General features: G+C 50.3%; 1 protein-coding gene across 1 annotated transcript; it reads right to left on the bottom strand.

The window, feature by feature from the left end:
- Nucleotides 1–5,574: 5,574 nt before the first annotated feature.
- LOC119946830 (butyrophilin subfamily 1 member A1-like) lies at nucleotides 5,575–12,757 on the bottom strand. The gene is made up of 7 exons (XM_038768290.1): nucleotides 12,665–12,757; nucleotides 12,327–12,416; nucleotides 10,217–10,564; nucleotides 7,904–8,020; nucleotides 7,234–7,254; nucleotides 7,106–7,132; nucleotides 5,575–6,495 (listed from the first exon to the last, which is right to left on the bottom strand). Exons 2-7 carry the CDS (start codon nucleotides 12,412–12,414, stop codon nucleotides 5,810–5,812), a joined length of 1,287 nt encoding a protein of 428 aa, XP_038624218.1. The 5' UTR covers nucleotides 12,415–12,416; nucleotides 12,665–12,757; the 3' UTR covers nucleotides 5,575–5,809.
- Between the last annotated feature and the right edge of the window lie 8,792 nt (nucleotides 12,758–21,549).

Genomic DNA, 21,549 nt, shown 5'->3' with positions numbered 1-21,549 from the left:
AAGATGGGGGGATGGAGAGGGGGACGAGGGGGAGAGGAAGGAAGGGGCTCAGTCTGGGAAGGCCTCCTGGAGGAGGTGAGCTCTCAGCAGGGCCTTGACGGGAGGAAGAGAGCTAGCTTGGCGGATGGGCAGAGGGAGGGCATTCCAGGCCCGGGGGATGACGTGGGCCGGGGGTCGATGGCGGGACAGGCGAGAGCGAGGTACGGTGAGGAGATCAGCGGTGGAGGAGTGGAAGGTGCGGACTGGGCTGTAGGAGGAGAGAAGGGAGGTGAGGTAGGAGGGGGCGAGGTGATGGTGAGATATCTTCATCTTCTTGCTTCCCACCATCTTCCTGCTTCCCACCATCCCCCATGTGACCTAACCTTCCCACCTTCCCCGCCAACCGACCTTCATGTGCCCAAAGGTCCTGGGGGCAGCATCGACTGGAGGCTACAGGAACAACCCAGGGACTGTGGTCAATGTCAGGGTGAGGAGAGAGTCCACCCAGTTTAGGGAGTTTGCGGTGTTGGGACTTTCTCCTCCACACTGTTCCTGTGGGTATCTCCTATCCCAGTCACTTCTTCCTCTACCTGTCCTGAGGAAGGGGCAGCCCTCAGGATATTTCCCACCCACCTCACACATGACCCTCTACAAGCTGTGGTTATCTCCACCCTCCTCCAGTTTCCAGGAGAATTTCCCCAGAATTCAGCTCAAGCCCAGGAGGGCAGGGTCCCCCCAAGACTCACCAGCCCGATTCCTCCCTGGGCCGTCACAGCCAGCAGCCCCAGCAGAAGGGCAGATTCTCTGCTGTTTGGTGGCGGCCAGGCTCTCCTCACCAGGACCTGAAGTTGCTTTTGTAGGATCAGTCCCAGGACTTGACCCTGGTGGGCACCACCCTCCGAGAGAAAGGCGGCATTTGAACGTCTTATCGTTCACTGGCAGGACTCACCAGAGGCAGTTGGAAGAGTTACTGTGTGCCAGGCACAGTACTAAGTGCCGGGGTAGATACAAGATAATCAGGTTGGACCCACTCCATGACCCACATAAGGCTCACAGTCTTAATCCCCATTTTACAGATGAGGTAGCTGAGCCATGGAGAAATTAAGTGACTACTTGCCCAAGGTCACAGAGCAGACAAATGGTGGAACTGGGATTAGAACCCAGGTCCTTCTCACTTCCAGGCCCATGTTCTATTCCACTAGGCCGTGCTAATTCTTTCTACGTGCCAAGCACTGTACAGCCCTGGGGTAGATACAATATAATCAGGCTGGACCCGGTCCCTGTTTTTTTTTTAAATGGAATTTACTAAGCACTTTCTATGTGCAAAGCACTGTTCTAAGCACCGGGGCGGTTACAAGGTGATCGGGTTGTCCCACGGGGGGCTCACAGTCTTCATCCCCATTGTACCGATGAGGGAACTGAGGCAAAGAGAAGTGAAGTGATTTGCCCAAAGTCACACAGCTGATAAGTGGCAGAGTCGGTATTCAAACCCATGACTTCTGACTCCAAAGCCCGTGCTCTTTCCACTGAGCCACGGTGCTTCTCCCTGCCCCAATTGGGGCTCCTTGTCCTCACTGAAACTTGGCTCCTCTGAGATGACACAGTCTTCCCAGCTGCTCTCTCCAGAGGGGGCCTCATCTTCTCCCACTCACCCAGTCTCATTGGGAAAGGAGAAGTTGTTGGCCTCCTTTCCCATGTCCCAGTCCCACTTTCACACCATTCCACTTCCCCCATCCTTAGTTGCCCTTGCTTTGAAACCCATATCATCCACCTCTACCACCCATTCCATATTCTAGTATCGGTCACCTACCACCCACCATGTCCCACCTCCAACTTCTTTAACCATTTTGAGCTCCTTCTTACAATCTTTCTTTCTTCAGCCCAACCTTATCACCCCCAGTTTGAGTGCCCCCCCTCCAGAGGATGGGGTGATGTGGGTGCTTTGTTCAGTAAGGATAGAGATTAGAACCCATGACCTTCTGGCACCCGGGTCCATACTCTATCCACTACATCATGCTGCCTCTCTGGTTCCACCACTGTGTGTGCTGCTGTGTGTCCTTGGGCAGAAACAGCACGGTGTAGTGGATAGAGTAGGGGCCTGGGACTCAGAAGGTCAGGGGTTCCAATCCATGTTCTGCCACTTGTCTGCTGTATGACCTTGGGCAAGTCACTTCACTTCTCTGGGCCTCAGTTACCTCGTCTGTAAAATGGGGAATGAGACTGTGAGCCCCATGTGGGATAGGGACCGTGTCCAACCTGATTTGCTTGTATCCACCTCAGTGCTTAGTACACTGCCTGGCACGCAGTAAGCACTTAATAAATACCACAATCATTATTATTATTGTTATTATTATTCTCTATGCCTCAGTTGCCATATCTGTAAAATGGGGATTGGGACTGTGAGCCCCATGTGGAACAGGGACTGCCTCCAAACTGATGACCTTGTGTTTACCTCTGTGCTTAGAACAGTGCTTGACACACAATGAACACTTAACAAATACCATCATCATCATCATCACCATCACGTAGTTTGCCACTAGGGACTGATGCTAAACATTTTATTCAGCCCCACTTGAAGATGTAACAGTAGTCATAAAAACTGGTGTCTGTACATAGCTGCAAACTTCTACAGATAGTCAACCGGGAGCTACTGGACGTCAGTGACTGCTGAAAGTACACTTATATAAAATGTGAAAATAATACAAACCCATTTTCTAGACCTAAGTAATGCCATGGATGGATAGTAAATTTGAAATACATTGAGGTTATGCATCAACTTGCGCTTGAGAAATGGTACACACAGGCCAAGGAAGATGAAAGCTGGTCAATGAATTCTCCTGCTGAAGCAGTATATTGTTTCATGCACTAACACAGGTAGAAAACAAATCAGGAAGACCATTATTTTCCTTGAGAGGCCAGATAACAATAGTGTTTGGAACAAAGAGTAGAATTAGAAGACAGGATCCTGCCCTCAAAGATCAATTGAGTAGAGGAAACAGTAACAAAATTATTTACAGATGGGAAGTTAGAAGAGAATGGAAGGTTGGACAGAGAAACATGAAAAGTAGAGTAAATAAATTGATATATGCGAAGAAAGTACTACAGGTGACTTTGAGTGTGTAAGTGCTGAGAAAAAATATTCATCAGGGAAAGCCTCCTGAAGGAGGTAGGATTTCAGGGGGCTTTAAAAATGGAAGAGAGCTGTGGTTTGGTGACTATATGAAGGGAGAGGCAGCTTCAGGAAAAAGAATGCATGTGACCATGGAATCTGAGGTGAGGGTGATGAGAACGAGGTACTCTGAGAAGATTACCTGAGTAAGAATGAAGTTGGTACCATCATGTTTCTCACCAAACGTGGTGGTGTCCAATCCTTCCCATGATTCTGATGGTCGTCCTATCAAAGGCAACATCTGGCTTCTTGAGCAGTTACACTAGTGCCCAGGAAGCACCGGCAATCTGCACATCGAATTCCAATAAGCAGTTTCATCAATCAATCATATTTATTGAGCGCTTACCTTGTGCCAAGCACTGAGTAGCGTACAATGTAACAGAACAGAGTTGGTAGATACTTTCCCTGCCCACGATGAAGTGCTTTGAACAGTGCTCTGCACACAGTAAGTGCTCAATAAACACAATTGAATGAATGAATGAATGAATGATGAAGGAATGAATGAATGAGATGAAACTGCATCAATGTGGTATATAGTGCAGAATGGGGACACCTTTGAAAGAAAGCTCCGTCTATTTTTGAGACCTAAAATTTGGCCAAAAAAATAAGCTTATCCTAAACCAGCTTTAATGTATTATGAATAAACCTTGAGGCACAAATGGGCTGATACATCCCATCTACTTGCAATGCAACACGCAGAGTGACAACGCAAGTAGTTACATTTTTATTAGTGTAAAAAATGAAATAAAATGCATTCATTTTCTCAGGCCATATTTTACTATTATGTGTATATTTAAATTAGGTCTTCATCATTAGTCACCAGCATTTACTGAGCAGAGCCCTTATAGTGTACAGAGTTTTGTTCTAAGTACTTGGAAAACATAAAATAGAAGTAAAAGATGTGGTCCTTGCCCCCAAGATGCTTAAAATCTAATAATGACCTCACAGAAATTTCTGTTGATATTTTGTTTAATTCTGGCATTTCTCAGTGCTTGGATAAAATATAGCCTTAAGTATGTTCAGCTCTTGAGTTTGGCCTGCTCTCATAACAGAATGTAGGTCAAAGCTGTGAAAGGAAAGAAAATTAACTTTCTGTTTTTAAATTCTGCCTTTAATTTAGGTAAGTATCCATTCAATGGAATTGGTACTGATTCACTGCCAATCCCCCATCATTGCCTTATCACTAAAACACGGATCGAGCTCCCATCTGTGTGTTGGATCATTTAAGGGTCCAGTTAGATGATGGGGGAGGGCTAAGAATGAGAGCTGTTGCTAGTGTAGCAGCAGCAGCAGCAGCCAAAGCAGCATGGCGTAGTAGATAGAGCACAGGCTCTGAGCACAGAACTCAGGAGGACAAGTTTTCTAATTCCAGCTCCACCATGTATCTTCTGTATGACCTTGGGCAAGTCACTTCACCTTTCTGTGCCTCAGTTGCCTCTTCTGTAAAATGGGGACTGAGACTGGGAGCCCCACTTGGGACAGGGACTGTGTCCAACTGATTTGCTTGAATCCACCCCAGCGCTTAGTACAGTGTCTGGCAAACAGTAAGCGCTTAACAATTACCACAGTTATCATTATTATTATTCACTTATTTGGGCCTCAGTTACCTCATCTGTGAAATAGGGATTGAGATGGTTAGCCCCAACATGGGACAGGGACTGTAATTATTAATATTATTTGCTTGTACCCACCCCAGCCCTCAGTACAGTGCCTGGCACACAGTAAGCTTTTAACAAATCCCACAATTATTATTATTACTCTTATCCCCATTTTACAGAGGAGGTCACTGAGGCACAGAGAAGTGAAGTGACTTGCCCAAGGTCACACAGCAGACATGCGGCAGAGACTGGATTAGAACTCAGATCCTTTTGACTCCCAGGCCCTTGCTTTATCCACTAAGCCACGTTGCTTCTCTAATAGCGGGGTTTTTTTAAGCGCTTACTATGTGCCAAGAACTGTATTAAGCACTGGGGTAGATGCAAAATAATTGGGTTGGATATAGTCCCTGTCCCAAATAGGGCTCCTAGTCTCATTCCCATTTTACAGATGCGTTATCTGAGGCATAAAGAACTGAAGTGACTTGCCCAAGGTGTCGCAGCAGAGATGTGACTGAGCAGGAATTGGAATCCAGGTCCTTCTGATTCCCAGACCCATAATCTTTCTACTGTGCCATGCTGATTCTCTACTTAGACTGTGAGCCCTGTTTGGATTAGGGACTGTGTCCAACCTGATTAACTTGTATCCAACCCATTGCCTAGAACAGTGCTCGGCACAGAGTACACACTTAGCAAGTACCAAAATTATTATTTTTATACAAGATAATCAGGTTGGACACAGTGCATGTCCCACATGGAGCTCAAAGTCTTTATCCACATTTTACAAACTAAGGCTCAGAGAAGTGAAGTGACATGCCCAAGGTCACAAAACGGACAGTTGCAGAGCTGGGATTTCAACCTGGATCCTCTGACTCTCCGGCCCGTTGATCATAAGGCTGTGCCACTACTTCACGCTGCCACTATATCCTGCTGATTCTTCCTCATACAATTTTCCCCATTCGCTCCTTCCTCCCCACCCATTCCACAGCAGAGGAGGCGGGCACACAGGTAGCTGCGGCCCTCGAGGGGACAAAGAGCTGCAGGGGTCAGAGGGCAGGACGGTTCCCTAAGGGGCAGGAGGGACCCCGGGGCTGGGCTGGGCGGGGAGCAATGGGGCATCGGCCCCAGGGAGGGGATCCCCGTCCCCAGCGGCTGAGGCTGGTCCCACCCCTGGTGGGGTCACCGAGGTGTCTTGAGAGAGGGCAGGGACCGGGTCACCCCCAGCCCCACCGGGCACAGAGCAGATGGTCAGGGGGGTTGGGTCACGGGACCAAAGCCAAAAGAAAGGTCGGAGGGTCCCCGAGAAGGCGGCGCGGGGGAAAGTGTAGATGTGGGATCCGTCAGTGCCACTGAAGAAGGAGACGTCTCCAGCCTCGTAATCCAGGTAAACCACCACCCGGAAGGGGCGGGTGCTCAGGGAGAGCGGTGTCCAGGGAGAAGTTCGGGCCCAGTATCTATCTTTATCTTTCATTAAAGTCCAGAATCCATCCGCAGGGGACGCTGAAATCCACCCTTTTCTCCTCACATTTTCTCTGCAAACCCCCAGATCCCAGGCTCCTTTCTCCCCGACCTCCACCTCCCAGCAATGTCTCCCGGAGGTGAAGCGCTCGCGGCCCAGCACACAGCCACAATCACTGAATCTTTCCGGGTTGTTGGGAAGGTCCTGCCATGTGTTTCCCCGCGTCACCTGTTTCCGATCCTCGGACAGGACGAGGTTGGGATGCGCCGTGTCTGGATCTAGAGTGACGATGGCTGCGGACAGAGCGTGTGTGTGAGCGTTGGGGGCCGCGGGCACAGGAGCGGGCGGGGCGGAGCCCGGGAGCGGCCCCTCCGCGGACACCAGGAGGGCTGCCCGGAGGGGGCGGCGGAGACCGAGGAGGCCCCCGGAGGGCGGACACACGCCCCTTCCCCTGGACGAGACACGGACGGTGACGGCATCGCCCCGCCCCGCCCCCACGGCTCCGGGCCCGGCCTCCCCCGGCCCCCGCTGGGGAGCCCCCATTCCGTCCTCGGCCTTCACCTCCCCTGTGTCCCCCCTGCTCTAGTCCAGCCATTCCAGAAGGCTCCTGGGGCCCCTGGCAGCAGCAGGGAGGAGCAGGAGGGGGAGGAGAAAGAGCGGGAGGAGTGGTGGGCGGAGAATGTGTCTGATGTTATAGTGTACTCTCCCAAGCGCTTAGCACAGTGCTTTGCACACAGGAAGCGCTCAATAAATATGATTGAAGGAATGAATGGAGGTGGGGGAGACCGCCGAGGGTTCTGGGAAGGGCCCTGGGTCTGGGCCTCGGGCCAGAAGCCAAGGAGGGCCAGGACCCCCGAGGTGGGAGGGAGCAGATGTATCACAGAGCATGTTAGGGTCACTTACTGGGATGTAACTGTACCAGTGTCTGCTCTGCAAAGAGAACAAAGAGAGGAGACGTCACCAGGGCTGACCGTGGAGATACAAACACCAGCATGAGAAAAATGACAGAAAAGGAAAAAAACTGAACTTACTGAGCTCCAACAGGAATTTCTCTGGAAATGAATAGAAATAAGTCAGGGATCCTCCAGGAAAGGAGAACTGGGGGAGGGCTGGCAGGGGTTGAAATGGGGTTGGAGGAAGTCAGTTTCTCGGACATACAGCCGGGAATTGGCTCCTCAGAAAGATAACCTCTACCCAAGGAATGAGCCATAGATTTGGAATGGTGACCATTGTCCCCAGAATTGCCAGTAAGAGCCAGTTGATCGTGGCCAGTCGCTATTTCCAGATCTCAGATCTCCCGGCTCTGCGGGGATTGCAGCTGCACTAGGGTGACTTGGGTGGTGGCAGAAAAATGCAAGGATATTGATGGGCTCCGGTCTGAACTACATTCAATCGTATTTATTGAGCGCTTACTGTGTGCTGAGCACTGTACTAAGCGCTACATCTGGGGGCTGGGCTTTCTACTCCCTATTGTCTCCCCACCCCATGAGTGACAGATAACAAAGCCAGAGGGCTAGTCAGCCCTTTCTCTTGGGGAATATGATGTCACGTTGTGGGTTGCACATGTGAGGTTGGGGATCTGTCTTTGCCAGGTATCTGGGGGCACAGACCTCTGATCTGTCTGTCTTTCCCTTCCCCATCTAGTCTACTGCTTTCCCCTGCTTTAAGAAAGAGGTCTCAGAAATATCCTCATTCCTTTACCTTTGTCCCTGGGGTGTTTCCAGATGAGATAAAGACCCCCAGCGATGAGCAGTCCCAGCACAGGGAGGGTCACTCCCAGGGCCACCATCAAGGACAAAGCCGTCTGGAAGAGGGGAGCTGAAATACAATTCCCAAAAATATCATCACAGGGAAACATGGGGCAAGTATGGCCTATTCCATAGCTCTGGGGGAGTTAGATCCACAGGGAGGAGACATGGCCAGGGGTCCTACGGTCCTCACTGTGTCTTTGCTTCAGAACATGCTGAGTGCCCAAAGCAGGGGCAGTGACCCCTGGTCTCCCTTCCTGTCTCTAAATGGAAAGTAGGGGTGTAGGGTTGGGGACCCTGTGATTTGGGGAGCACAGTGAGCACTGTAGGTAAGGACAAAGGCCGAGCATTTCGAAGGCCAAGCCTGGCTGGGGTGAGGTGACAGGGGGGTCACGGAGGAGAAGGTGCCTCTCGTGATTCCCCCAGGGAGAGCGCTGTGTCCTCGGTTGGAGGGTCTCGCTCCCCGCCTCCCATTCTCGGGCTTTGACTCTTTCTGCCAGCACAGGAGAAGCAGTGTAGCAGAGGGGAAAGAGCACAAACCTCAGAATCAGACAACTGGGGTTCTAATCTGGACTCCACCACTTCATTCATTCATTCACTCAATCATATTTATTGAGCGCTTACTGTGTGTACAGCACTGTACTAAGTGCTTGGGAAGTACAAGTTGGCAACATACAGAGACGGTCCCTACCCAACAACGGGCTCACAGTCTAGAAGGGGGAAACAAACAACAAAACAAAACAAAGAGGTGGCAATACAGTGAGTGCTTAATAAATGCCATTTTATATATATATATATATATATATATATGTATATCTCAGAATAAATATAATTATAGCTATATACACATCATTAATAAAATATAATAGTAAATATGTACAAGTAAAATAAATAGAGCAATAAATCTGTACAAACATATATACATGTGCTGTGGGAGAGGAAGGAGGTAGGGTGGGGGGATGGGGAGGAGGAGAGGAAAAAGGGGGCTCAGTCTGGGAACGCCTCTTGGAGGACGTGAGCTCTCAGTAGGGCTTTGAAAGGATGAAGAGAGCTAGTTTGGCGGATGTGTGGAGGGAGGGCATTCCAGGCCAGGGGGAGGACGTGGGCCAGGTGTCGACAGCAGGACAGGCGAGAACGAGGTACAGTGAGAAGGTTAGCGGCAGAGAAGCAGTGGGTGTGGGCTGGGCTGTAGAAGGAGAGAAGGGAGGTGAGGTAGGAGGGGGCAAGGTGATGGAGGGCCTTGAAGCCGAGAGTGAGGAGTTTTTGCTTGATGCTTCCGTGGGACCTTGGGCAAGTCACTTACCTCCTCTGTGCCTCATTTCCCCCATCTGCAAAACGGGGATTAAATACTTGTGCTCCCTCCTACTTAGAATGTGAGCCCCATGTGATATTAATAATAATGATAATAATAATGGTATTTGTTAAATGCTATGTGTTAAGCACTGTTCTAAGCACCGGGGTAAATATAAGATAATCAGGTTGGACTCAGTCCCTATCCCACATGAGGCTTACATTTTTATTCCCCACTTTACAGATGAGGTAACTGAGGCACAGAGAAGTGACTTGCCCAAGGTCACACAGCAGACAAGAGGGGGAGCCAGAATTTGAACCCACAACCTCTGACTCCCAAGCTCATGCTGTTGCCATTAGGTCATGCCATTAGGTCATGCTGCTTCCCATATTGGACCTGATTATCTTGTACATACCCCAGTGCTTAATACAGTGTTGGACACAAAGTAAGCAATTAACAAATACCCAAATTATTATTATTATTATTATCATTATTATTACAAAACAGGATCCCCATGGAACCAGGAAAATGCTGCTTCCCCTCGGGCTTAGACTCCCTGTGTCCACCCTGCCAGTGCTTCCCCCACGGAAGGCACGGGAAGAGGGGCAGCAGTGCAGCAACCAGGAGTTCTCACTTGGGGGAGAAGGACAGGAGGGGGACAAGGGTCCTGTGCTCTGCTCTTACCTTGGTCTGGACCAAAAATTCCTTCCCAACCTCACTCCACAACTCCATTTTCTGCTTCCCTGACCCTTGCCCCATCCAAACCTGTTCCCCCTTCAAAACTCAAGTGTGTATGTGTGTGTGGGAGGGGGCGTATGACATTGTTCAATGCTCACAAACATGGCAAGAAGAGTAGACATTGTAGAGTGCTGAAGCTGTAAGGAATACTGGGTAAGGAAAGGATTGTCTGTAAGGCTTCATACGGATGAGAGAGTAAAATCCCCCACTGGCCAAAATGAAAAACCAGCCACTCACCGACCACCTGCAGCTCCAGGAGGGCTCTGTCAGCATGGAAGACATCATAGAAAGCACAGTGATAGTTTCCCTCATCAGAGACTCTGACATGGCGTATTCTTACAGCCACACTCCCATAATCTATGGCGTCTGTCACCAACTCCGTCCTCCCTCGATACTCATTCATCTGATTTCCAAACAGCTCCTCTCCATTATCGTACAGGTGCACGACATTAGAGGGCTGGGATCGGAACCACCTCATCTCCATAAACTCAGCGCTTTCCTTAGTGTTCAGGTGACAGGGCATCTCAGCGTCTCCCCCCTCCAAGGCCAGGACAGGCTCAGCAGGTCCAATCGCAGAAAACTGAGCTGTAACAGAGAAAGAGAGAAAATGTCATAAAGGAGCTGGGACTGTGGCTTTGGTGGTCGGGAGAGACATCTCCAGAGGAAAGACAAGCCTGCCCCCTGTCCTCACTCTGAAGGCCCCAGAGTGTCCTGTACCCTTCTAGTCTCCATCTATATCCACTCCCTTGGAGAACTCATTCGCTCCCATAGCTTCAACTATCATCTCTATGCAGATGATTCCCAAATCTCCATCTCTAGCCCTGATCTCTCTCCTTCTCTGCAATCTCACATTTTCTCCTGCCTTCAGGACATTTCTACTTGGATGTCCCTCAGATACCGCACCCTTAACATGTCCGAAACAGAGCCCCTTATCTTTGCACCCAAACCCTGTCCTCCCAATGACTTTCCCATCACTATAAACAGCACCACCATCCTCCCCATCTCACAACCCTGTTATCTTGGCATTGTCCTCAACACATCTTTCTCATTCCACACACATATTCAATCTATCAGCAAATCCTGTCAGTGCAACCTTTGCACATTGCTAAAATCCGCCCTTTCCTCTCCACCAAAACTGCTACCACACTAACCTAAACACTTATCCTAACCTGCCATGATTATTGCATTAGCCTCCTTGCTGATTTCCCTGCCTCCTGTCTCTACCCACTTCAGTTCATACTTTGCTCGAATGTCTTGATCATTTTTCTACAGAAACATTCAGTCCATATTTCCCAACTACTCAAGAACCTCCAGTACATGCCTCTCTCCAGTACATGCCTCTCCACCTCCACGTCAGGAAGAAACTTCTTAACATCAGCTTTAAAACACTCAATCAGCTTGCTCTCTCCTACCTTACCTTCCTGATTTTCAACTATAACCCAGCTTGCAAACTTTGCTCCTTTAATGCCCAACTACTCTCTGTACCTCAATCTCGCTTCCAAACCCTCACCCACATTCTGCTTCTGGCTTGGAACTCCCTTCCCTTTCATATCTGGTAGATGATCACTTTCCCTGTTGTCAAGGACTAATTAAAAGCACATTTCCTCCAAGAAGCCTTCCCCAACCAGGCCCTCATTTTCTCTCCTCCCATTCCCTTGTGCATCACTCTTCCACTTGGATTTGCCACCTTTACTAACCCCACCCTAGACCCCATAGCATTTATGTACATATCTGTAATTCATTTATTTATTTCAATGCCCATCTCCCCCTCTAGACTGTAAGTTCTTTGTGGGCAAGGAATGTGTCTACCAACTCTGTTATATTGTACTCTCCCAAGTGCTTAGGACATTGCTTTGCACAATGGTAAGGGCTCCCAAACTGAGCCTCCTCCTACCTCTCCCCCTCATCTCCCTTCCCATCCCCCCCAGCCCTACCTCCTTCCCCTCCCCACAGCACCTGTATATATGTTTGTACATATGTATTACTCTATTTTACTTGCACATATGTACTGTTCTCTTTATTTTATTTTGTTAATATGTTTTGTTTTGTTGTCTGTCTTCCTCTTCTAGACTGTGAGCCCGCTGTTGGGTAGGGACCATCTCTATATGTTGCCAACTTGTACTTCCCAAGCGCTTAGTACAGTGCTCTGCACACAGTAACTGCTCAATAAATACGAGTGAATGAATGAATGAAATGTTCAATAAACACACTTGGTTGATTGAGAGGACATACAATCCCCTCAGCTCTGATTTCTGAAAGAAATATTCACACTGGTGACCCACGGGGGTTTTATTTTCTCCCTCTGAGATATCCTCATGGGGCAGTGAAATGGGGAAGAAATTCCTACCTGAACCCATTGTGAGCAGCTGGTGAAAGAGGAGGATGACGAGGAATCTGGATGTGAAGGATTCTGGGAAACCTGCCATGTTCTCCATCTCTGGGGCCACAGAGAGACAATGGTGGCTCAGTCAAAACCTGTCCCACTTAGCATCAGAGAGCCAAACCAAGGCTGGGACATGAGGCACACAGCAGTAGAAGACTCTTGGATCTGACATAGGTACAGATCAGCTTCTTGTCACATGTGTCACCAAAGGTCCCAAACCAACTTTCTTACCCCAGGCACCCAGATACCAATCCCCAACACCCCCCCCCCTACCCCCACCCTCTTTCTGCCAGACAACTTACAGTCTCTGTCCTTCAGGATGAGTCAGGGAGATGACCTGAATCTGCCCTTCACTCCAACATGGGCAGCGGGATCAGGGCTCCAGCCCCTTGGCCAGGATCTCCTGGGCATTTACAGCTGCAGGACACTGACCTGAGAGTTGGTGATTTGAGAGCAGAGGTCAAAGGTCAGCAGGAGCTTTGGGATGTTTCCTTTGTCTCCATTTGACATCTCCACAATCTGGGCAGGGGTGCAAGAGCCTTGCAGAGCCGAGTTATGGACCGGGCCTGGCAGGGGATCCCAGCCCCCAACGGCTCCCCAGGAACTGGTTCTTAGTGGAAGGCTACCACCTCACCCTGCCCCAAAGAGCCACTGTGGAAGTGAAAGTAAAACAGGACAATGACTGGACTCTGGACTAGACTCCCCACCACACCCTGTTACAGTGAGGAATAAAAACGGTTGTGGGAGGAGAATCCCTAGTTTCAGATCCTCTCCCAGACCCAGACCAGAATGTGTGTACACCGTGGTGGGAACTATTTCCCCACTTTGAGGACCCTCGTGTCCCTTTGGATCCATTGTCCCCTTGAGTACAGGAATTCTTCTGGGCGATGGAGGTGGGAGTGTGGAGCGGGAAGAGAAGGGACCACCATTCTTGTTCTGGGAAAGCTCGAGTTAGGGCATTGCCCTCCTTCCCTCCATCCCTTGCTCCTCCCACCTCACTTCTGCCTCTATTCCCCAAAACTGTTAGGTTTTGCTAGCGGGGGGCGGGGGGGGAAGAGGAGGAGAGAGAAGAATCAGATTTCTCCAACTCAGCAACGTGCCAGATCCATTAGCTCCCTCCCTATCCAGAGCAGAGATGTGTGGGGTTCTTCTCTCCCTCTCTGCCCCAGTGGCTGGGGGTGTCAGTGGGTGAGGCTGTGATGGGAGAATGGACAGGGTGCCAGAACCGGGAGGAGAGAGCCAACCCTAATCCCACAACGGCTCCCTCTGACCCCTCAATGCCTCTAACCCAAGTTGGGGAGAACTAAGGGGTGACCCAGCTCCAAACAGTCAATCAGTTAATCATATTTATTGAGTGCTTACTGTTTGTGGGGCACTGTACTAAGGTGCTTGGGAGAGTAAAACACAACAGTATAACACCTGCAATCCCTGCCCAGAACGTGCTTACAGTCTAGAGGAAGAGACAGGCATTAATATGAATAAAGGAAGGAGGTTTACATAGGTGCTGTGGGTCTGGGGGCAGAGGTGGTGAATAAAGGTAGCAAGTCTGAGTAACAAAGAAGGGAGTGGGAAAAGAAGAAATGAGGGATGGCCTCTTGGAGGAGATGTGCCTTCAATAAGCCTTTGAAGTAGAGGAGAGTAATTGTCTGTCAGATATGAAGAGGGAAGGCGTTCCAAGGCCAGAGACCGGACAAGAGGTCTGTGGCAAGATAGGTGAGATTGAGGTACAGTGAGAAGGTTGTCATTAGAGGAGTGAAGTGTGCAGGACAAGTTATAGTAGAAGAGTAGCAAGGGGAAGTAGGAGGGGAGGGTAGGAGGGTAGGAGGTAGGTGTGTGAGGTAGGTAGGTGACTGCGTGCTTTAATGCTGATGGTGAAGAGTTTCTGTTTGATGCAAAGGGGGACAGGCAACCACTGGAGGTTCTTGAGGACTGGGGAAACATGGACTGAATGATTCTGTAGAAAAATGAACCAGGAAGCAGAATGAAGTATGTACTGGAGTGGGGAGAGGCAGGAGGCAGGGAGGTCAGCAAGACAGGTGATACAGTAATAAAACTCAACATGTCCAAGACTGAGCTCTTAATCTTCCCTCCCAAACCCTGTCCTCACCCTGACTTTCCCGTCACTGTGGACGGCACTACCATCCTTCCCATCTCACAAACCCGCAACCTGGGTGTCATCCTTGACTCCACTCTCTCATTCACCCTACACATCCAATCTGTCACCAAAAACTGCCAGTCTCACCTCCACAACATCACCAAGATCCGCCCTTTCCTCTCCATCCAAACCGCTACCTTGCTGGTTCAATCTCTCACCCTATCCCTACTGCATTACTGCATCAGCCTCCTTTCTGATCTCCAATCCTCCTGTTTCTCTCCACTTCAGTCTATTCTTCACTCTGCTGCCCAGATTATCTTTCGACAAAAACGATCTGGGCATGTCACTCCCCACTCAAAAATCTCCAGTGGTTGCCTGTCAACCTTCGAATCAAGCAAAAGCTCTTCACTCTCGGCTTCAAGGTTCTCCATCACCTCACTCCCTTCTCTCCTTCTACAGCCCAGCCCGTACACTCCGCTCCTCTGCCACTAACCCTCTTACTGTGCCTCATTCTCATCTGTCCCGCCGTCAACCCCTGACCCACGTTCTACCTCTGGCCTGGAATGCCCTCCCTCCACACATCCACCAAACTAGCTCTCTTCCCCCTTTCAAAGCCCTGCTGAGAGCTCACCTCCACCAGGAGGCCTTGCCAGACCGAGCCCTCCTTTTCCTCTGCTCCTCCTCCCCTCCCCAACGCGACTACTCCCTCCATCTGCTCTACCCCCTTCCCCATCCCAAAGCACTTGTGCATATCTGTACATATTTATTACTCTATTTTATTTTATTAATAATGTGTATGTAGCTATAATTCTATTTATTCTGATGGTATTGATGCCTATGTACTTGTTTTGTTCTGTTGCCTGTCTCCCCCTTCTAGACTGTTAGCCTGTTGTTGGGTAGGGACCGTCTCTACATGTTGCCAATTTGTACTTCCCAAGTGCTTAATACAGTGCTCTGCACACTGTAAGTGCTCAATAAATACGATTGAATGAATGAAAGGATAGGTTAAGTGCTTGGATTAACATAGTAGCAGTTTGGATGGAGAGGAAAGGAGGGACTTCAGCAATGTTGTGAAGGTTGAACCAACAGGATTTAATGATAGATTAAATACGTGGGCTGTATAATAATAATAATGGCATTTATTAAATGCTTACTATGTGCAAAGCACTGTTCTAAGCACTGGGGAGGTTTCAAGGTGATCAGATTGTCCCATGGGGGGTGCTCTCAGCCTTCATCCCCATTTACAGATGAGGTAACTAAGGCACAGAGACGTTAAGTAACTTGCCCAAAGTCACACAGCTGAAAATTGGCAGAGCGGGGATTTGAACCCATGACCTGTGACTCCAAAGCCCGTGCTCTTTCCACTGAGCCACGCTGCTTCTGTATGAGAGAGAGAAGTCAAGGAGAACATCAGGGTTACTGGCTTGTGAGATTGAAAGGTTGGTGGTGCTGTTTAAAGTAATGAGAAAGTCATGGGGACAACAGGGCTTGGGTGGGAAGATAAGGAGTTTTCTGTTTTGGACATGTTAAGTTTGAGGGGTCACAGGACATCCAAGTAGACATGTCTTGAAGGCAGGAGGAAGCGTGAGACTGCAGAGCGGGAGGGAGATCAGGGCTGTAGATGTAGATGTGGTAATCATTCACATAGAGGTGGTAGTTGACGCCAAGGGAGAACTCCCACCTCTGTTCCCATCTCCACCCCACCTTCCCCAGACCAGTTTGAGGCTGGGGTCATGGGGGCAAGTTGGGGGTGGGGGAGGAGAGAGAGTGTGGAAAAGAAGGGGGAGGGCCCAGCACCTTCAACAAAATGGCACCACCTGCAGCAGCCCCTGCATACAATTACTGGAAAATTAATAATAATAATAATAATGGAATTTGTAAAGCACTTACTATGTACTGCACTAAATACTGAAGTAGATACCATATAGTCAGATTGGACACACTGTCTGTCCCACCCACAGCTCACAGTTTAATGGATAAGGAGTAAAGTTGTTTTATCCCTATTTTCCAAATGAGAAAACTGAGGCTCAGAAAAGTGAAGTGACTTGCCCAAGGTAACAAAGCAGGTAAGTATTGGAGCCGAGATTAGATCCAGTTATCTCAATTGCAGACCTGGGCTCTTCCCGCTAGGCCACACTGTTCCCATGCCCTGCAGTGATCCAGGGAAGGTTCCCCTAGGGGCAGGAAGCCTGTGATGGGGAGAATCAGAATAATTAAACTCAGGCTCTTTCTGGTGCCTTTCTGGGCTGCAACATGGGAAATGAGTTTCCTCAGGATCCGGCATCATGGGTTCCCTCTGTACAGTCAAATCCCCCCTCCCCTTCCCCTGTGCCCCAGAGGTTGGTGGGTAACAAGACAACTTCACACTCTGATCTTTCTATCGCTCTGTCTGCCCTGCTTTTCCACAGTTCTCTCCAGGGTTCCTCAGGCATGCGGGGCTGAGGTCAACAGTGCGGTCCTTGGATGGTCCTCAATCATCTCAGCTCCCCACACCCATGTTTCCTCTCCCACCCACTATTGCCCTCTGAAGTCTGCAGGTGGGAATAGAGGGGCAGGGGGATGGTGGCCCAGTCGCTCTGCTGTCTCCCCAGCCCACTGCCCTCCCCCAGCAGGTCAGGGAGGAAGCCGGGCATGGGTGGTGGGTCAGCCTGGGTTCTCTGCCTCCTGTTTCACCGGGCACAGGGAGAGGACTTCTGTGGGGGAAAGGAAGGACCAGCTCTCCCTATTCAGGGGTCAGGAGGATTACAGGTAGGGGGCTACCAGAACAATCCAGGGATTGGAGTCAATGAGTAGGGGAGGAGAGACCCTGCCCATTCCAGGGAGTTTGGGGTGTTCAGTCTTTCCCTTCTGCCTCCTTCCTGAGGGCACTCTCAACCCCAGCCATCCCCTACTCCTACTTGTTCTGGGAGAGGGGCAGTGCTCAGGACGTCTCTCATCCCCCACATCACCCCCAACATCCTGTGCATACCCCTACCCCACCTCCTCTGTCCAGAAGAATTTCCCCAAAATTCAGGTCCCTCCCCAAGAGCAGGGTTCCCCCAGACTCACCAGCCCGACTCCTCCCTGGGCTGTCACAGCCGGCAGCCCCGGCAGCAGGGCAGATTCTCCATGGTTTAGTGGTAGACAGAATCACCTATCCAGGAACTGAAGTTCCTTGTGCAGGATCAGTTGCAAAAATGGACTGGTATGGATACCACCCTCCAATAGAAAGGCGGCATTTGAATGTCTCATCAGTCACTGGGCAGAACTCACCGAAGCAGTTAGGAAAACGAAAGGGAAACTGCTATAAAGGAAATGCAGCTTGTTTGCCGAGTCTGGATGTCAGTTAGGCTGCCCAGCTGCCCCATGACCTCCATCATCATCATCATCATCAATCGTATTTATTGAGCACTTACTATGTGCAGAGCACTGTACTAAGCGCTTGGGAAGTACAAATTGGCAACATATAGAGACAGTCCCTACCCAACAGTGGGCTCCCAGTCTAAAAGGGGGAGACAGAGAACAAAACCAAACATACTAACAAAATAAAATAAATAGAATAGATATGTACAAATAAATTAAATAAATAAATAAATAGAGTAAAAAAATATGTACAAACATATATACATATATACAGGTGCTGTGGGGAAGGGAAGGAGGTAAGATGGGGGGATGGAGAGGGGGACGAGGGGGAGAGGAAGGAAGGGGCTCAGTCTGGGAAGGCCTCCTGGAGGAGGTGAGCTCTCAGCAGGGCCTTGAAGGGAGGAAGAGAGCTAGCTTGGCGGATGGGCAGAGGGAGGGCATTCCAGGCCCGGGGGATGACATGGGCCGGGGGTCGATGGCGGGACAGGCGAGAGCGAGGTACGGTGAGGAGATCAGCGGTGGAGGAGCGGAGGGTGCGGACTGGGCTGTAGGAGGAGAGAAGGGAGGTGAGGTAGGAGGGGGCGAGGTGATGTAGAGCCTTGAAGCTGAGGGTGAGGAGTTTCTGCCTGATGCGCAGATTGATTGGTAGACACTATCCTGGATTAGGATAGAGTAGGAGCCGTTGGATTTGGCAAGCAGGAGGTCATTGGTGACCTTTGAGGAGGTAGTTTCCGTGGAACGTAGGGGACGGAAGCCAGATTGGAGGGGGTCGAGGAGAGAGTTGGCAATGAGGAATTTGAGGCAGTGCGTGTAGACGACTCATTCAAGGAGTTTGGAAAGGAATGGTAGGAGGGAGATAGGGCGATAACTAGAACTAGAATGATAACTAGAAGGTGAGGTGGGGTCAAGAGAGGGTTTTTTTAGGATGGGAGAGACATGGGCATGTTTGAAGGCAGAGGGGAAGGAACCAGTGGAGAGTGAGCGGTTGAAAATGGAAGTTAAGGAGGGGAGAAGGGATGGAGCAAGAGATTTCATGAGATGAGAGGGAATGGGGTCAGAAGCACAGGTGGCCGGAGTAGCACTAGAGAGGAGGGAGTAGAGCTCCTCTGAGGATACTGCTGGGAAGGATGGGAGAGTAGCAGAGAGTGTTGAGAGCCGGGGGGTTGGAGGTGGGGGAGTGACTTTGGGGAGGTCAGACCTGATGGAACTCTTTGCTGGAGGGTGATGCCTTCTCTCAAAGGAATTCCCCTTTGATCTTCCAAACTGATAGTTCTAGTCCTGAAGGCAAATTGGTTAAGTTTCCTACCCCCAGGCCTTGTAAAATTCTTGCAAGCAGCTGGGTGCTTGGGTGAGGGGGAGGGTCCCCCATTTCCCGGTGACCCCAAATATGGCAACATTTCCCATAATTGATGGTTGGCCCCCTTGCCAAGCATCATTCCTAATCATAGATATCTGGGCCCTGGTGTCTACCGGGAAGGAGACTTCCTGATGATCATGTACTAGGACGGTCATATGCGGGGAGCACTCGGGTTGTAAGAGGGCCACGGCCGCCGTCCATTGGCCAGGCTTGGCAGATCCCCTTTCTTGTTTCCCAGCTCCGTGGTGGTTGGGGCCATTGGTCTACTTTCCTGAGTGAGCAGCTTCAGGATATGGGTGGGCAGCCCATCCAGTTCATCCATAGGAAAGTCCTTCTCCCTTACCTCCCGCCACATGGCCACCCATTCTCCTGGGCCCAATCTTCCTGAGCCCACCTGCTGTGGGGGGTCGGTGGGTGTCCCTTTTAGTATTCGTTGGAACTGGCTTTTTCCTCCTGAATCCCAGGCCTTTCCTGATCATAGCTGCTAGACGCCGGGTAATCAGCACCTCAGGGGACTGGAATAGGGATCAGTCACTGTTGACCACATTGGCCGAAGTGCTCCAGGTTTGTACCCCAGTAGCCCTATCCCTCAAACGGTAGGCCAGCCCGCGTTCAGGCCCTGGGGGTGCACCCATTACTATTGCGTGAAGTAGGCCCTCTTGGGTGGGGAAGGACCAGGGACTAGGTTCCTGAGTTTTCTCCCTCTCATCCAGGAGTTGTTCAATTCCAAGCACCAGGAGATGCTAGTTTAATGTAGCGGAGTCGGTCCACCGGAGGGTACCAGCCCTTCCCTGTTCACTCTGGGGGACTGTCCAGGCCCAATGTACCACGAGGGTCCAGAGGGTTTGACCTTGAGTGTGAGTGTGGGTCACATCCACCCCTGGGCCCAAATCCAGGTGGCTGGTTTCATTTGGGCTTAGGTCCACCTGGGCGGCTGCTCCCTTCCATACCTTGGCCAGCCAGCCTATCATCGGTTCCCCAGGAAAACTCTCTAGAGAGCTGCCTGAGCTCAGTGGCTGTGAAGCTTGTAGTTTGGGCGGTGACCTTTCCCTTAGGATTCCACTCTTCCTTGATAATAGGGTAGAGGGGTTGGGGCTGCCCCCAGGGGTTCTGCGGGGACACCTCCCAATCCCGCGGGGAAGAAGGCAGTTCCAGTTGTGGTAAGGGATCTGGATCCCCCTTCTCCTCCTCGGAGGAATTCTTCCCACCCAGCTCTGAGTAGGAGAAGCAGTGTGGCTCAGTGGAAAGAGCCCGGGTTTTGGAGTCAGAGGTCATGGGTTCAAATCCTGGCTCTGCCAATTGTCAGCTGTGTGACTTTGGGCAAGTCACTTAACTTCTCTGTGCCTCAGTTACCTCATCTGCAAAATGGGGATTAAGACTGTGAGCCCCCCGTGGGACAACCTGATCACCTTGTAACCTCCCCAGCGCTTAGAACAATGCTTTGCACATAGTAAGCACTCAATAAATGCCATTATTATTATTATTATGACTCGCTTGACCTCCTGCTCAGTTATAAGAAGTTTCCTCCGTTCTTCTAACTCTTTAGCCACCCGGGGTGCCAATTTTTCTCTATAAAGATCGCCTGCTGCATTTTTACCTCCACCGCTGTCTGCAGTAAGAGGCATTTCGTGTCACGTTCCTTTAGTTTTGCCTCTAGGTCTGCCCTTTCCTGCCGCCATCGTCAGCGGTCCTGGGCGGTGGCCTGCAGCACCGTTGCTAGGAGACTGAGGAGGGCGGTCTTTCCTTTCTTTCTCCTGATTTGTGTAGCCTCCTGCCAATCACAAAATTCCCTCACCAGATTGGCAGGGTCCTCCCAGTGGTCCTCCACCCAGCGGCTGTCCCATCTCGGGGGTTTCCATCCCTGATCCGCGAGGAATTCAAACAGCCCTCTTGACTCTCTGTCTCCTATCGCCGATCCCACCCTCGTCGCCATTTATGTCACCCGTCGTCCGGAGACAGGTTCATTCAGTAATCGGTGTGGCGAGAGAGAGAGAGAGGGAGGCTGGGGATGGAAAGCCTGAGTTTTATATAAAACTTATTCCGTGAAGCGAATTGAATTATTTAATTTTTTAGGCACGATGGATTGAACTTCCCTTTCAGGAGGAATGTAATCAATTAGCAATATTAGAGAACAAACGTATACATTACTCACACGTGGCAGAACCCCCAGGTCCCATCCAGGTGGAACTCCTTTAGTTTGTTTGCACTCAGGTGCACTTCCCACTCTGGAGGAATCCGCTTGAGTTACATACCTGTGGGGGAAGCCCCTAGCTCCCACCCACGAGGATTTTCCATTTGGGAGGAATCCATTCATTTGTCACAGACCCATGGCGAAGCTCCTGGCTTCCAGTCCCACGAGCGGACGGGACACTTCCCCAACCCAGGGCTCTTCA

This window comes from Tachyglossus aculeatus, chromosome Y4 (genome assembly GCF_015852505.1).
Source record: "Tachyglossus aculeatus isolate mTacAcu1 chromosome Y4, mTacAcu1.pri, whole genome shotgun sequence".
In the NCBI taxonomy this organism is placed as follows: Eukaryota; Metazoa; Chordata; class Mammalia; order Monotremata; family Tachyglossidae; genus Tachyglossus; species Tachyglossus aculeatus.
This window is presented reverse-complemented; position numbering and strand designations above follow the sequence as displayed.

Coding starts and splice junctions, on each gene's coding strand:
- LOC119946830 (XM_038768290.1), bottom strand. CDS start 12,414: ATGGAGAACATGGCAGGTTTCCCAGAATCCTTCACATCCAGATTCCTC. Junction 8,021..10,216: donor CCTGGAGCTGCAGGTGGTCG/GTGAGTGGCTGG, acceptor ATTGTATTTCAG/CTCCCCTCTTCCAGACGGCT. Junction 6,496..7,105: donor ACTGGTACAGTTACATCCCA/GTAAGTGACCCT, acceptor CTCTGTCCGCAG/CCATCGTCACTCTAGATCCA.